Source organism: Caretta caretta, chromosome 7 (genome assembly GCF_965140235.1).
Source record: "Caretta caretta isolate rCarCar2 chromosome 7, rCarCar1.hap1, whole genome shotgun sequence".
NCBI classification, from domain to species: domain Eukaryota; kingdom Metazoa; phylum Chordata; order Testudines; family Cheloniidae; genus Caretta; species Caretta caretta.
This window is the reverse complement of record NC_134212.1, coordinates 59,679,797-59,697,074: the sequence shown is the minus strand read 5'-3', so window position 1 is coordinate 59,697,074 and position 17,278 is coordinate 59,679,797. Positions and strand designations below refer to the sequence as shown.

The 17,278-nt window shown below is 42.5% G+C and overlaps 1 protein-coding gene across 4 annotated transcripts in view; it reads right to left on the bottom strand.

Moving 5' to 3' along the window:
* Window positions 1–374: 374 nt before the first annotated feature.
* The window catches only part of C7H10orf71 (chromosome 7 C10orf71 homolog), a 28,380-nt gene continuing 11,476 nt past the window's right edge, over window positions 375–17,278 (bottom strand). For 2 of the 4 annotated variants that reach the window (XM_048859166.2, XM_048859165.2), the window contains exons 2-3: window positions 12,086–12,297; window positions 2,136–10,165 (exon numbers count right to left, since the gene is read on the bottom strand). In XM_048859166.2, the coding sequence (XP_048715123.2) occupies window positions 5,382–9,989 (4,608 nt within the window). In that variant the 5' untranslated portion in view covers window positions 9,990–10,165; window positions 12,086–12,297 and the 3' untranslated portion in view covers window positions 2,136–5,381. Of the gene's footprint in view, window positions 684–2,135; window positions 10,166–12,085; window positions 12,298–17,278 lie in introns of those variants that run through there. The other 2 variants (XR_007357807.2, XM_075130736.1) reach the window with 2 other exon arrangements.

Here is a 17,278-nt window from a genome sequence, read left to right as displayed (position 1 = left end):
CCTTTCTCCTGGGTCTGCTGATCCCTCACTTTAGGTGAGCGGTGGGGTTGCCACCTATCCAGGTTTTCTCAGGATCATCCCTTTTGGAGGGAGCTGTCCTGGGAAATCTGTCAGAGTGCTCAGTATACACTGACAGCTGTCCAGTTTTGTGGGCTCAGGATCATCCTGGAGGTCCCAGTTTTTTGTACCTCAGAGTTGGCAACCCTAGCAGATGGCATGTGTGTGTGGGTGGGTGTGGGTGTCTTTCAATCAATCCCTACCCTAGGCCCTTACTGTCCCTTGAGCCAGCTAGTTCCCCGATTTATTGTCTTTTGACTTCTTTTGCACAATTAACAATTGAAATGTAATTAAAGAGAACAAGCTGGGTAACAGCCTTGTAAAACAAGTCCTGTTTATTTTGTTATTAATTATTAATTTGTAAATACAGTTTCATCTGTAAAATATGCCAGCCACAGATATTTCGGGAACAGATGATCCAGTCAGAGACTAAACAATCAGGGAGCTGTTTATAAAATCCATACATGTGGGCCAGTTATATCAAACTGCATTCACCAAAACAAATCCAACATTCAGGAGGGAGAAAAGGCCACTTGAGTTCTTGGGGTGGAGAGGCAGCAGCTGGTGGTGTGGATGCCCGGCCTCAGTCTGAGGAGTGGCATTTGGAGAGAAGGAGTTGTGGCTGTCTAGAAAGGTGAGAGGAGTGAGTTTCAAAGGGAGGAAATACTGGTGCCCAGAACAAATGACTATGGAATCTCAGGTCCCTCTCTGGTTCAGCTTTCAAACAAGCCATGCCCTTTGAGGAAGACCCACCATGAAAAAGCCCCAGAGCACCGAGAAATGCAGCATGCAAAGGAGGCCACTTGTAAGACAAAAAGAGGCTTTTGTGAAATCAGGGTTCATAAACTGTATTCAATCTGCTGTACCTCTGTGCATTCGAAAAGTATGTTGTTTTTGTTAGTCCTATTATTTCTCTGGAAAGGATGAAACCCGGCTTTGCTCTAGATTTATTGGTCTACAACTGGCTTCACACTTCTATTTAAAGTCAGCATTATTCTTTGGGAGTTAGACTCCCGACCCAGTGATTGTCCATTATTTTTTATGAATATTGCACATTCCCCCCCCCCACAAGTCAGAGCTTATGTTTACTACTTTTGCATTGTGATCATAGAAGATGGACTGTGCATCGCAAAACTTCTAAGTGCAGTGATGTAAAAAATTTAAAGCAGTTCACAGTTGATATCACTTGCTTTTCCTCTGGTGCACAAACATTTGATGTTAGTAACAAGAACCATTGAGGCTAAGTGATACTAATATGTAAAAATAGAAACCTGACAGTAATGCTACAGTCATTGTGTTGCCTATACGCAGTTTGCTTATAAAAATCTAAAACAACAGCATTTCAAAAATGGATGGAAAGAATAATATGAAGTTTGTCCTATGCCAAGATCTCCAGCAGATGTAAATGGGTGCACCTCCATTGAAGGCAATGAATTTGCACCGTTTTTCACCAGCTGAGTATCTGGCCCCCTATTTTTAAGAATATTAACCATACTTGCTTCACATATTAAGCTTTACTAAAGTGCCATACCATAGCAAACTATTGCTCATTTTCTCATTAGGTATATTTTGATTTTAAGATGTAGTCACATGAAATATAAGCACCAAGCATTTTTAGTTACTATTAATAAGTCTAATCTGAATATATATATTTTTTCTGAACCTAACCCAGAATTCCAGGGAAGCAGTGTTTGTACCCACTAGGAGTCTGACCCCACAATGAGCTCCATACGGTGGATGGAGTCATTGGTCACTCATGCAGAGTCATTGCCGGACTGGGGTACAGGGCAGTAAAGCCGCATCCTTCCCCCCAGAGAAGGATCCTAAGGAAAACTCCAGACACATAACAGGAATTATTTTCAGATTTGTTTTCAAAACTCTCTGTGTATGTGTTTTTCTCTTCTTTCTATGTACACTCTAAGGAATAAAGAAAAGGAGGACTTGTGGCACCTTAGAGACTAACAAATTTATTTGAGCATAAGCTTTCGTGAGCTACTGCTCACTTCATCGGATGCATTCAGATGAATCATGCATCCAGTGAAGTGAGCTGTAGCTCACGAAAGCTTATGCTCAAATAAATTGGTTAGTCTCTAAGGTGCCACAAGTCCTCCTTTTCTTTTTGCGGATACAGACTAACACGGCTGCTACTCTGAAACCGCTCTAAGGAATGTCTCCCTCTCAGGTATCTACTATTTTAGAGACTCAACCAGCTAATAATGAGCTTTGTTTAACTGCAGAAATGGGTAAAAAGAAGTCCTGCATGGCAGTATATTTTCGACCTGCTCCTTCATCCCTTTCACACCCAAAGTTCCCAGTGACTTTAGTTAGTGTTTCAGGTGAGGAAGGAATGGAGGACTGTACTTAGTGTTGTTGAATGTTGAATACATAAGCCTTTATTTTGCTAAGACTTGACCAGTTGTGCCAGCACACTCATTTCCAATAGCGTGAGCCAGGCTGTTGAGTGTGCTGGCACAAATGGGTAAGTAGGCCCACAAAATATACAGCTACATGTGCAAAGCAAATAAATAATGCAGAGTATGCATTTGCAGGAGAAAAAAGCAAATTGCAACATCTTTGTCCATGCAACTGAATATTTTATATCAAATATTTAGACATGGCAGAATTCAATTTTTATTTTTTTTATAATTTTGACAGATAATATTGATATTTATTTTTAAGCATTTGTTTTGTTTAAATTTTCAGTTGCACAAAATTATGGGTTTTAAGCATTTTTTTTTTCAATTTGTATCTGTTTAAATTTTCACAGTTGCAGGAAATTATGGGGAATCAGACAATAAAGGGGTCAAACAATAATTATTTAATGACAGTAGACTTTGAGATTCAAAAAACTAAAGCTTTATAACTGCAAAAACACAAATTATCATGTCAAAATATACAAAATAAGTATCCTTAAATCAAATTCTAATAAGTTCTCAAGCAGCATTTTTCTTTCTTTGCCTATGTATAATTTTTGATTATTATCGATGGAAATATGTTTTCAATAGCTTGTGTATGTTCAGTGAAATCAACATTTACCAATACAAATCTAATCATTCCAAGCCTAAAAATATTTGTATAAATACGTCATACTTGTTTTGTGCTTGATAAGATGTTGTGTTGTATAAAGGTTGGCATAGCAGACAGGAAAGTATAATGCCTGGACTAGATGACCTCTTAAGGTTCCTTTCAGTCCTATGATTCTAATGTGGATGGTACCATGTTAGAAGTTTTGCAAAATATTGGCAATAAAAGAGAAAAGCGTTCAACACTGGACTCGTGCCTTACCATACCAATTTGAGAAGGGATATTTGTTCCTGCAACACTCATGTTTTGCAAATGCTTGTGCTCAAAAATGAGCCCCTGTTCCAGGGGAAACTGGAATGCATTTTTCTGAGGTAAAATGAGCCCACGCCAAGTCAAAGATTGCATAGAAATTTGAATTTTCACAGAATATATGCTTATATTTAGACATCTTGTTGAATTTCATTGAAAACCTAAATCTGAGAGGTGCAAACTGGCCCCCAAGTCACAAAATTGCATCAGTTTTGCACACTTCTGCACAACCGTTAAAATATGCATGAAAAAATAATTTAGGGCCCAATCCAAAGCCCACTGAAATAAACAGAATGATTCCCATAGACCATTGACTATAAGGGAACTGCATCATTGAATGGGTGCAATGAATGGCATCATTTGTTTGGCTAGTATAGGTTCTGAATGTACAGGTGTGTGCCAGCGATGATTTCAAACCATCTGAGGTTCACCCAATGCTCAGTTTGGGGAGGTATGCAAAAAGTGAAGTTTAATCAAACCCCTTTGATCTACGTTGTGAGAACAAGCTCTCTCATGAGAAATCCAGAATTTCCAGGGGCTGGTTAAGCTACGCCCAAGAACAACCTCTGTCAGATTTATTGTTTATAATTCTGTTTTTTGTCTGTTCTTCTTCAACTATAGACAAAAGGCCTGATTCTCCTCTTACTCAATTGTAAATCAAGAGAAACTCTACTGAAGACAACTGAGTTTTTCTGGTGTAAGAGGAGAATCAGGCCTGAAGTTATTCTTCCATAGAGCTTTCACTTTTTCATTTCCTTTGGGGAGGACAAAATGAACGGGGAAGGATAAAAAAAGAAACCAGTGCACAGAATAGAGACATGTATAAGCAGACATATTACTATATATTATACTTGCGCCATCTTGTCACCATGCATTTCTGATTATGCAGATCTTTGACAAGGTACCATCCAGTATAAAGGTGAAAAAAAGAGCTAAAAAAGGGTGGTATAAATTTGATACAGATCTTTCAAAAAAAGTGACGATCAAAATAAGTTGCTTTTTTACTGCACTTCCTAGAAATTACTAACTTGGCTGTTCCTTGTCACTTTTTAAAATCACAGAATGCACCAGTCCAAAATAAAGAACCACTAAATATTTCTCACTTTTTTTAAAGTTAGTTTTGTGTTTCACTAGAGCTTGGTAAGAAAAAGAAAAGCATCTGAAATACAGTCATCCAAAGTCTTCCCATTCTAACAAAACATATTGCAAGTGCATCTCCTTCCATTTCGCTCCTTGGTAGACTATTTCCAGGCCAAGTTTCAATCTGGAGTGAACTATGTTATAAGTAACTTCTGAGACTGGGGGGGAATATGTGGAAATATTCATCAGTCTTAAAATGCTAGCAGCACTTTAGCGGGCATGTACAGGTATCTCGAAAGAGTAGAGCTGCTGCTTTTACTTTTCAGTGTTTTGATTTGCTTTCAGTTCAGGTGCTGTATTGTATATCCAATATACAATAATCTAGTCATTAAATTCTGGCTTTTCAGTGTACGCAAAAAAGTGACTCTGTCAGGTATATCTGATGTTCACGGCCCGATATTGTCTATTGGTAAACGTGGGTCCAAGACAGAAAGAGTGACGAGTCTTAACTAGAGTTGGCATCTGTTCTGAGACTGTTCTACTCAGCACTCTTACTCTCTGTCACCTGTCACATAGCACCATTCCAAGCACTGGACAAGATCACCTCCAATTTTGCCATCTTTGCGACCCTAGTGGCAAAGCAACAGCAGTAGCAGCAGCAGTGGGTGGTTTCCTACCATCAGATTTGTATTTTGCTAGCATTGCCCCTTTGTCTTATTGATAAGCTGGGGGTTGACCCCAACAGCAAATTTCTTCACAGTGACACCTCTCCCCTTTGGAGATGCAAGCCTTCATTTTCCTTCACACCCAACCAAGCCACAACAAGATTCAGACTGTAAGTGTTTACAAATATCAAATGTGAGTCTGTGTCTGAATAGATTTATATTTCAATTAATTTATCATTTCAGTTCTTAAGATATCCCTTCAACAGCAAAATCCTCTAAATCGCTGATTGAAATGATGTCCATGTTTGCAGCTGGACTCGTGTCTCTTGTACAATTACACTGAGTTTCCTCAGCATGTTGACTGTGAGAGTCAGATACAGGTTCAATATAGGGTTGACTCTCGAGCAATTGAGCATCTCTGCCGTCTTGCTGCCAGTCTTCATCTGCTTCTGCTGATGCTCCTGGTACTTTCTGCATTAGTGGAAGAGGTTCAGAGAGTTGGGAAACTGATCTCATAGTTGCCATGGGTAAAGGTAGCGCACTAGGGTACAATACACAAGGAGAATTAAAATTTTCCAAAGAGGCGGTTTGGTGTAAGCCCCTTTCTGAGGAACGGATTGGTACTTGGATGTATTTGCCAGTTTCTGGCTCATAAAAGGTCTTGAAATGAACCTGACCGGATAGATCGACGACGAAGTACTGCCCTGAGTCAGGATCTTGAAGGAGTTTACGCTGAGTTGCAGGTAAAGAGGGTGTGGGGCTTACTGACTGGGCACCTCTGAGTCTCACCATGCTCGATTCTGAAGGAGGGAAAGGCGAACGGGACCCAGGAGATGGTGGAGAATGGATCAGGGTTACGGGGGATAATGGAATCTGTCCAGAATGGGACAGCTTTCTCACAACAGTAGCTGGGTGCTCCGTTGGAAGGTTCTTCTGCTGTGCCTCTATCTTTTTTCTCTTGTTGGCCAGTTTTTTTGCTCGGCGCAGGGCCTTTTCGCTTTTCGGTGGCACCGCAGGTGGCTTGCCCAGCGGTTTCTCCATACAACTCTGTGATCTCTCGTTTGTCAGTCTAGAATCGCTGGTGTCCTCAGTGAGCAGGCTCCTCCGCGTTGACTCGAGTATTTCCTCTGCAGAAATATCAGCGGGGTTCTTTGGTACCAAATTCAACGAAGTGGAATCTGTAATATCCTCTGCCTTCGTTACACTGGCAATTTTCTCTGACAGTGGACTGGTAACAGCGGAGCACATAATGCTGTCTGACCTTGGGCTTGTTACAATGGTACACGCAAGATCGTCTAACACAGCAGGTGTTTCTTCCAAGTGTCTGATGTCTCTTGAAACATCACTTGTTACAGGACAATACACGTGGTTCTCTAACACCAAGCTTCTTGCCGGAGAACTTATCTCCCTAGTGATTATTTTTTTTGCACATGACCCACCTCTTCGATTAGACAAAAGATAATTCTTAAAATAATTTGCCTTCTCTTCTGAAGGGGAGCCCAATTTGTTTTGCGCTGAGCTAGCTCCTAAAGCTGATTTTGACCGTGCTAAGTAGTGCTTCGTCTTTCCAACCGTGGGCTTCTCTTTGCTGCGGTGCACACTTTCCTCATTACTTTTCACAACTTTATTTAATAAAGTATGAGTCACTTCACCATCTTTCCTCGACATCCCTAATGAAAAACTCCCTACATCTTCTGAAAGGGTGGGCTCCCATATTAGTTTGGTGTTATCTGCCCCTTGAAAGCCCATGCTAGCTGGAGTAGATCCCAGTGCACTGGCATCCTCATTTCTGATTAGTGCATCTCTTGCATCCTGTTCTTTTATGTTTCTTGATAATGACCGGTAAATCTCTTGAATGCTAGGTGTACCTTGGCCCTGCCTGTAAAGCTGCTTGTCCTTCTCTACGGTAGCTTCCAATCTGCTTTCTGTTTCCCTGTAACTACTACTGACTGTGTCTTCTGAGGACAAGGACCTAAGCAGAGGTAGCTTGACTGCCTTTATCACAGGAGATGATTTGAATGTGTTGTCTTTAATCAGAAACAGACTGGGTTTGAATGAATTTGAAGAAAGTGATAATGCTGGCTCTTCTGACTGGGAGGTGGAAGTATCCTTGTTGCCTTCTGCTGCAGAATTCATTCTATTGACCTCTTCCCTCTTCTCACTCATCAATCTCTCTTCTGCCATGCTCTCACTCTCACCCTGTGCCACCTTTCCCTCACACCGCTCTTCCGTGCTAGTGTCACAGTTACTAAAAGCATAATACTGCAACTCCTCTTTCCCTACCATTTTCCCTTTCCCTTTACTGCTTTCCTTGTCATCTACATTCATTTTATTCCTACTCCTGTGACTTTCCTCAAGGCATGCTTTCTGAAACAGCCGAATCAGTGAAAAGGGCTCCTCCTGAAATGGCTGATCGACTGTGGTCACAAAAGAGTATTCGGAAGAACTACTGCTGGTTTTGCCTTTATTTTCATTGCTACTTCTTACACTGGTTTGATTTGCATTGTAAGGAACACCATCTTCTGCTGGTGAAAGAAGTTTGGGGGGTATTTTAGGGTCATCATTTCCATCCTGGCTTTCAGCAGCTCTCTCACTTTTGTGGCCTTGTACACTGGAACTATACATTTGCATTTGCTGTGCAGCTTTTGCATTTGCATTGTCTCTACTGCAGCCTTTCAGTGACGGATAATGTCGACTTTTCCTTAAACCGTGTTCGTTTGACTGGTGTCCAGAGATAGACACATTTTCACTGTTCTCAGTGTCTTTCAGTAGGTCCTTGTTTTTTGAATCATCCTGTTGCACATTGTCCTGATTTTGGTAAAATGAAGTATTTACTGTTGCTTGGGGTGAACTTAAAGATAGGTAATTATCTGTGAAGTGTCCCTCTAAATCAGTTTTATTGTCCTTTTTCTGGATACTGTCAGTTTGTACAAAAGGGCCATGGCTTAATTCATCTCTCTCTGCAACCTCTAAGCTACTTTCTTCTAGAAAAGTGGACACTGTCGCATTCATTTTTATACTTTCTTGTTTCATGTTTTCCTTAGTCTTATTTTTCTCTTTTAAGAGAGGAGAGGGACTATAAGTGCTTTTAACACGTTTTCGGACATCCTTCAGGTTGAATAATAAACTTGGTGCTTTAGACTTGTAATTATCCCGAGATTGACAATCACTAAATCCACTTCCCTCATGTTCTTTTGCTGCTGCAGTGTCAGGTATTGGTGGTGTCACCAGCACTGGTTGATTTTCTGTCTCTTGTTTTAATGGTATGATGGGTGTTAAAAGTTTTGTGATGTTGAAAGAGGGGCTAATGGATTCAGGGGAGTTTACCTGGTTACCCACTGCAGTTGTGTCAGCAAAAGGTTCGACAGCAGATGGCTTTTTATAAAAAGAGAATTCTTCTCCACTGAGCTGTAACTTTTCATTTGAACTCTCCTGTGCTTTCGCCGCTACCCCTTTTATATTCCTCTGTTTCCTCCATGGTGGACAGATATAGTCCAATTCAGGTTTTGTTGCCTTCTTCTGAGAGCAAGTGACTTGGGACACAGATGGTGGTGGAGGAGGGGCCTTGGATTCAGGTGATGTGGGGGGAGCAGGGACCTGGGACATGGGTGCTAGGGATGGACCTGAGACCTGGGGTACAGATGTTGGTGGAACAGAAACCTGGGGTTCAGATGTTGATGGGCCAGAGACCTGGGGTACAGGCGCTGGTGGAATAGGAACCTGAAACTCAGCTGCTGGAGGGACAGGGTGTACAGGTATTAGTGGGCCAAGGACCTGAGGTACAATTGCTGGTGTGACATGGTCCTGGAATTCAGTTGTGCGGGGAAATAGATCCATTAGGAAATCCTTTTCCTGAATTCTAGCACCTGTGGCCTTTCTGGGTGGTGGTTTATGTTTAGATGTGTAGGATTCTGTAACCAATGGTGTTTCTTCAAAGTGTGTAATAGCCTCCTTTTTTGGTATAATATCTGCAGATTCCTCTTTTTCACTCAGTTTATTATGATGGGCATTCCATGATTCAAAAGCACTGTTCTCACTGTGAAGAAAATTGCCCTTTTTGGCTGGCTCTTTAACTTTCCCACGCCTGCTTTTGACTGTCTTTTTAGAAGAGCTGGTGAGATTTGCCTTAAATACGTTTGAAGTGTTCATCAGTGCAGGATGATAACCATCTGGACCACAATAGCCCACATCAATTTTATTATGTCTTTTCTGGACCTCACGTTTGTCACTGAGCCAGTGGTTATCTCGACACACACCAGAAAATTGGGAAAGTTCCCTTTGGATGTTTAAAATCGCTGTGTCATCCCAGAAAGCCATGTCATTTCCCTGAATTAATCTGTATTTTTGAGAACTATTTTTAACTGGCTGTTTGACTGCTCCCAGGGAACCTTCTGGACATTGGTTTTCAGCCTTATCAAATGTATTAATCAAACAGGACACTTTAGAGACATGTTTGTTTTTCCTTGGCCCAGATGCTGGCAAATTTGGCTTTTTCCTCTCCACGGTGCTGTTTTTAGCTACTTTTTTCTCTTCTTGAACAGGTTTTGGTAATTGCTGGAATGTTGAAGCCCGTGTTGTATGCTCGTTGTTTTTCAGTGATAACTTATTGCAGATATTACTTTTCTTGATGGCATGGTTTAGTGTCCCTTGGTGAATTTTACTAGATAACTGGTGGGTGATTTCCGGTGAAATGACAAGCTCCAATTCCTTGTCACATGCTTCAAGCTCTGCCACGCACAAACTCTTGAATGCTCGGTCTGTGAGGCTGCATACCTCTCTGTCTGTATCATCCAGGAGGCTCCCTAAACTAGAGGAGTCACTAAGTCCATCCATGTGTTTCCTATTTCCCTGCATTGTCTTTGTGAGTCATGAATAAATTATCCCAAGCATTAATTGCATATGTCAAATAGATAGAAGATTCTATTGGATATTTCCAACTGTTTGCAATGTTTTCTCCTAGAATTCTTCTTCCAGAATGTATTGCTTTATATTAATTCACCTTATGGAATCACAAAACGGGAGTTTCTCCTCTGCAAAACCAACAGACATGAAAATAAAAATTAGCATACACTATACAATCATCCTGTCCTACATAGAGCATCTTCAATTATTTTGATCATATATTTAATTGAGTCAAAATATCAGGAATCAAATAATTAGTGTTTAAAAATATTTTTATGTTGGTCACCTTAAACAGGTATCGCTGGATAGTTCAATCACTGGAAGGTGCCATTGAATTAATAAGAAAGACAGGAGTCCTGATTCAGCAAGGCACTTAAAACCCATTGATTTAAATAGGACTTAAGCACATGCTTAACTTTAACTACTTGTTAGTTACCAAATATTAAACAATACATGGTAAGACTTAATTTTTCCGACAGTGAACACACCCTATAGAGACCTGTAATAACCAAAGATTGAGTAAAATCTAGATGTTATAGGCTGAGATTTCAAAAAATGTGATCCCATAGTTAGGATCCTAATAAATGGCTAGATTTTCAAAAGAATTGAGCACCCAATCGTTCCCATTGATTTCAGGGGTTTACTTGATATCTGACCACTTATTTAGGTGCTTAAACATGAAGGTTCAGGGTTTCAAGCTACCCAGAGCCTTTCTTCAGGGTTGACTCTGCTTCCTTCCCCAGCCCTGAAGTAGAGCTCGTGTAACCCAAAAGCTTGTACCTTCCATGAGCAGAAGTTAGACCAATAAAAGATATTCCCTCACCTACCCTGTCTCCATTCTATTCAGGTTCTTGTACTTGCTCAGCCCTGTGCTAAAAGACATCAATAGACTTGCCCCTGCCCTCACCAAGATCACACTTGGTCTTTCAGGACATATTTATCCCTAACATCAACCCACTTGAGTAAGCAGAATTACACCAGAGATAAATTTAGTCCATTGTGTGTTAACAAATCCCAGGCAAATGCTCTTGCTACAAAATATTTTTGCCAAGTATGTTAGAACGCAGTGGATCTGGTATCTTGAAATTGAGGAGACTGCTAACATCAGCATAGCCAGCAGAAGGCAGGACAGCCTAGGGGGACTCCATTAGACCCACTAAACGAGCACAAGCAACAGTTGTTCTCAATTTCCAGAAGGGACAATAACAAAAGGCAATAATTGTTAATAGTTCAGTCAGAGGACGTCTGGGCCTCCCGTTAATCCACTGGTATTATGCAAGTTAAAGGCCACATTGTAACAGCTTTTGGCCCCCTCTACAGCAGCCTGCTGAGATGGACCAGGGCTTGCTGGGGAGTATTCTGGACCCGGTGGCGGGCTGGTGTGGCTCCACTCTACCTCCAATGCAGAGCTGAGCTTTATAGGCACAGTACAGCCCTAAACTAATTTTGATTCTACCTGTATATATATATTCAGTAGCATGAGCCAGGCTGTTGAATAAAATGCCCATCATAGACCTGAGATATGAAGTCTGGATCCAGATCTGAACTCCCCCTATGTTTTGATCCAGGGTTCCTGTTTGGCCCATATCTCCTTTAAAGAGGTCTCCCATAGAAATGGCTTGAAAGCTGGATGCTGAGATTTCAATAAACTCCCCAAACATGGCTCAGGGGTGGCCCATATCAGGGATATTTCAGGGAAAAGTCTTGCTCAGATGGATTATTCAGATTTAGTTTTTTCTTCAGATTTAACACTTCTTATCCTCTTGCTCTCATTAAAAACTCAGCCAACCTATTCCTAGACTCTCCTGGCTATAGTGGAACCTGATTCTGTCCCCACAGCAATATAACTCCATTGATTTCCGTGGAGCTTATCCCGATTTACTCCAGAATAAGACCACACTCAGGCCCAATACATACTGATACTACATTTCCCTCTGTCTAGGATTTTTCTGACATGGTTTAACCTTCCTAACCCAGCATAAATTATGTTCAGCCAAAACAAAGAGAACACAAATGACATGCCATCCCATTCTTGCTGGGGCTCTTACCTGTTATGTGAGTGGATACTGCAGGCCCATACCTTTTGTGTGATTTTGTCATCCGTGCTTGGGTGTATTTAGAACTTCCTCTCATGCTTGCATTTGGCCTCATTGCTGCCCATCTTTAGTGAGGAGTTAAAAATAGTTCAATGAAGTAGATTTGGCAGATGTAGTGTCGTAATATGTTTTCGACCTTCAGCATTTTTGACCTCTAGTGAACTCTGCAATTCAAAAACAAATTCATTTGTTTGTGTGAGCTGAATTAGGTGTGACTGGCTCATGTATTGGAGCTATTCATTCATTCATTCACACTGGAATAACCATTTGAGTGGCCAATTGCAGACTGTCATTGCTGCTCTGTAATTCTTAACTTAGCACAGTTTTATACAAAATCAGCACAATTTGCAATGAACTCTGATGCTGCAAGTCAGACTAGATGATCATAATGGTCCCTTCTGACCTTAGTAGCTATGAATAATTTCTCTTTGCTCCACTTTTTCAGCTCGAAGTGGAAGTTAGAGGCCTAAGTACCTTTTGAGGATCTGGACCTTAATCCTTAATGCAGCCAAGACAACAGGCTCAATTATTCCATACTGGTTCCTCTGTGCCCTCAGCTTAACACCCCAGTGTAGTCTGCTTTCCCTTGCTGGTTTTTGGCCCAGCGCACCAGTTGGGGAGCTAGGTCATATTGGCAGCCTAATCAAAGGGGAGAGATGTTTTATACAGCAGGAAGGCAGGAAGCTTGTACCAATCCCCTCAGTCTCCCAGCAGCAAGAAACTACTTCTCCCCAGCCCAGTACCCTCCAACACATGAGAAAAACCCTTGGAAATTAGCCAGGTATTAAACGCAGGAGAATTAAAGTAAATTATGTCTGTCTGGCCAAATTTAGAGAGACAAGGTGGGTGAGGTAATATCTTTTACTGGATCTTTATTTCACTGAGAGAAGTTGGTCCAATGAAAGATATTACTTCACCCACCTTGTCTCTCGAATATCCTGCGACCAACACAGCTACAACAACACTGCATACAGCCAAATTTAGTTCATTTTAAAACACAACAGTATTTCGTGTATTTTTGCCAGGAGAATCGGGTATTCGCCCAGACAGCTGACAAAAAGGGCACTGCAGGGGGGAAATTTTGAGAGCTATGAAAGTGAACTACAAACTTATTTTTTTTAAAAAAAAATGGCACCAGGAAAGCTACTGCGGCCAGGTTCGACACTTCAGGGTAGTAGGGTAGGGAGCCTTTCATCTTTAGGCTGCTCATCTGATGGCAGCCCAAGTTGATGAAAGCCAGGAATTGCTACTGCATGCTTGGCATTTTGGTAGTCTATGAATAGATGAGGTTTAGTCCAGTTCCACCCTTCTAACACTCAGGGTACGTCTACACTGCAATTAGACACCCTTGGCTGGCCCATGCCAGTTGACTCGGGCTCACGGGGCTCAGGCTAAGGGCCTGATTAATTGTGGAGTAGACGTTCAGGCTCGGGCTGGAGCCCAGGCTGTAGGACCCTGCGAGATTGGAGGGTCCCAGAGCTTGAGCTGCAGCCAAAATGTCTACACTGGAATTAAACAGCCCCATCCCTGAAAGCCCAAGTCAGTTGGCTTGGGCCAGCCAAAGGTGTCTAATTGCAGTGTAGACAGACCCTATGTAGCAGCTGAAGCAGAGAGCAGTGACTGAATGAGCTGTGGTCACTGAGTGCTCCTCCCTCTCCAAAGGGTGGTCCTTCGTGTGTAGAGCCAAGACACGTAAAAGAGGAGTGGTGTATCGGGGGAAACACGCTGCTGTTTCCAGTGCTGCCCCTCTACTGTGGAGAATGCAGCGAATTTCAGGCATGTTTTAGTTAAATATAAACAGACTGAATTTTCCAACATGGATTCATATTCACCAGAAAGGATAAGCAAAGATCAGAAAAAGGAAACAGTACAGATTCTGTATTAGAGATGGGATCAAGCCACAGATAGCGAATCCAGATCTGCACATTCCCACAGCATTCAGATCCAGGATTTTGGTTCAGCCCATTATAAAGATGGGACCAACTGTGAAGTTTGGATCTGAATCCAGATCCAAACTTCACCCAAGTTCAGCCAGGTCCGGATCTGGTGCTTTGATTTCAGGCCCATATCTATTCAATATCTACCTGCCCGGTTGGGCTCTTGTGCCTTTTTGCCACTGTTGTCTTTGGCAATAAAGACAAGATTCACTGCCAATGCACAAGCAACAGAAGAGCAAGTCTTGATGTTTTAAGACCTAAGAGAGTAAGCCACCTACCTGGAAAGAAAACCAGCTAACTACTGTTAGAAAAAGCACTGAAACTGGATTTAACCATTAGCAGGCCTGGCACTGGGATGAAGAACCTAGCAACTAGGCTAAAACAGGATCAGAAAACCTTTATGTGGGCTCCACCTGATAGACTCTCCCTGCTCATGGATACACACTCTCCTCAAAACAAAACTATTCTCACTTCTTGGGAATTTACCAATGCTGACCCCTAGAAACTCTAGAAAGGCTCTCCATCAATGTGATGATGAGCTTCACCAGCAAGTAAACCCACAGTGCATCACTCCACAGTCACTGCTGGGTGAGGTGCAAGGTGTTTTCCTCCTTTGTAGTTTGGTTTTAAGGGGAGCATCAATTTAGTCTTGACTCAGGGAAAACTCCCACTGACTTCAGCGGGAATGTTGTATGTATAAGGAACCTCTAGATCGTGTCCTGTATGGCTGGGTTTGACTAGATACCTGCTCTGGTGTTTTTGGGGCCCACGCTGCCTTTTTGTTGCCGTGAAACATATTTTAAGTTTGCGCACAGGTAGAGTCAGATGTGGGGTGCTTTGTGTACAGATGTGAAGTAGTAACAGCGGTAGCAACCGAGTGTTCACACTGGCTCGAAGAACCTTTCATCATTGCAGTGTAACTGAAAGCCCTCTAAAGTGGCAAAACTGAAATAAAGGGATAAGCATTTTAAGAATACAGCATAATCTGTTAGAGGATCAGAATGTCAGCAACCTAAAGTCACCCAGCATGATACAACAGCTGAAATATTGGACAAAGAAGCTGTTTATAACCCACTGACTAACCTGGTGAAGCCACATTCCTTTACCCTTTTGCACATACATGGCAGCCAGCTGCATTCAGTGAGGCCCTGGAATTACATTTGAAATAGCTGTAAAATTCAGGCGTGGATCAGAATTCAAATTGTTCCATTCAAGGGACTTTGTGTTTGGCCTATTGTAGAGGCTGCAGCAAGGGATAAAGTTTGGAGGTGGATTGACAATACTCTAAAGCACAGAGTTTTCAGTGTAGGCTCGTCTCTGATCTGAAATAATTAAAACACGTGTATAAATGTGAATATTTAAGGGAGCTAACTCTGGGTAAAAAGGCTGAGTTTCTTTCCTAACTGACTTATCGCAGGTTGTCAGTGGAGCTCTTCCATGCCTAGCCAGTTGTGATTAGGAGGTAAGGTTACACAGGCTATTCCTGTTCTGGCAACGATTGAATGTCAGCTTTTGGGCAGGGGCTAGGTAAGCAGTAAACTTGACTGAAGGCTTGTGACATCACTGTTGCTGCAATATCTGAAGACAGGTTTTTATTTTTCTCCTTTGGGTCGGCGTTTGGTTGAAATGTCGCACCATGATGCATCACTGTGGCATGTTGGCAGGGACCCTGCGTGTTACATTGCAGCCTGGAGTCATCAGCCCAGCCTTGCCCTGGCGGGTGGGTATCTTTTTATTTTTATGTGATGATTTCTCCATGTGGCACTTGCTGTATGATATTCGTCTGCAAGGAATTCCAAAATGTGCATCCACAGGGTGAATACTGGGCGAGGTTTATTTAATGGAGTGCTTTGCTTGCACTTACTACTTCCCCAGAGCCTCTCATCAGAGGATTCCTAAGCTCTTTGCAAATAGCAATTAATTCTCACATACCCTGCTGAAGCAGATCAATCTCTAATGAACTGGCCATTGCTTGTGCATACACACACACCGCAACCCTCTGTTTGGTGGGAGGAGAATTGCTCCCCCATGTGTCATAGGTTTCCATTGCTTACAGCTAATGGCTGTTCTCTTTTGGCTCAAGGAGTAGTGGTCTGTTTCTTTGGAGAAGGAGGATCAGAGTTCTTCCTGGCAACAGCAGGGATAGTTCCACATGGCCATGCTATTCAGCACAGTGACCACTAGGAAGTCCTGTGTGGTCAGTCATTTATTACCGTATCATCATCTTCATTTTGCAGATTGGGAAACTGAGGCACACGGGCCCCACTCCTGAAAGCTATTTAGGCACCTAGCTCCCATTGATTTTAGTGGGAGTCGGGCATCTAAATACCTTTTGAGGATCTGGGCCAAAGATGCTTCAATGACTTGCTAAAGGTCACCCAGTGAGTCACTGTCGGGTTGAGACAAGAACCCAAAGCTTCTGTACATAGAAAATCACAGACACCTCTACTCTGGTGTGTGAAGTCTCAACCTAACAGTGGGTGAGCTGGGATGGTTGGAATGAAGAGACCCCCCGGGACATAACGGGCCACAGTCTCAGCTCGATCAGAGCTCTGCTCACCGCAACGGAGGGTAGGGAATCAAAGGTCATTTTTGTGCTCCCTGAAGCCTGGGCCTGCTGGGGACTGTGTCAGCCCACGGTGTAACTTAAAACCGCCTCAGAAGTGTTTTGAAATAACCTGGGATCAGATAATAACTGTGGGGGGTGGGGTGGGGTGTAATTCCTAGCTCTGACATCCACAGCAACGACAGGCCGAGGCATGGCGGAAGGGTGTGTGCCACATAGACAGGATTCCATGGGCTCTGCAGAAAGAGAATTTCTGGGTGGAGATGACCATAAGGTGCAATATGTGAGCAGGCCTGTACCCTGTCCCACCCCCTGTGGGGTCATCTGCAGTTATGCAAAGTGAGCACAAAGTGGCTGTCAATGGGAACCAATCGGATTTCTCCAATCTGGGGCTGGGAGGGAATTAGCATACTGCACCAACACTGCTGAGGTATATATAACTACACAAGGTGCAAGACCGTGGAGAATCAGGACTGAGATGTTTCAGTGATTCCCTCCAGACCAGAACAAGGATTGTGAATGCAGAGATTGATCAGGGAGGCAACAATGATGTTAGAAGTAGTGTGCGTGCCTTCCAACTATCCAAGTATAACATGGTTGAATGTTGCAGTGGCAGATGATTTGGAAAAACCCTGGGTCAAA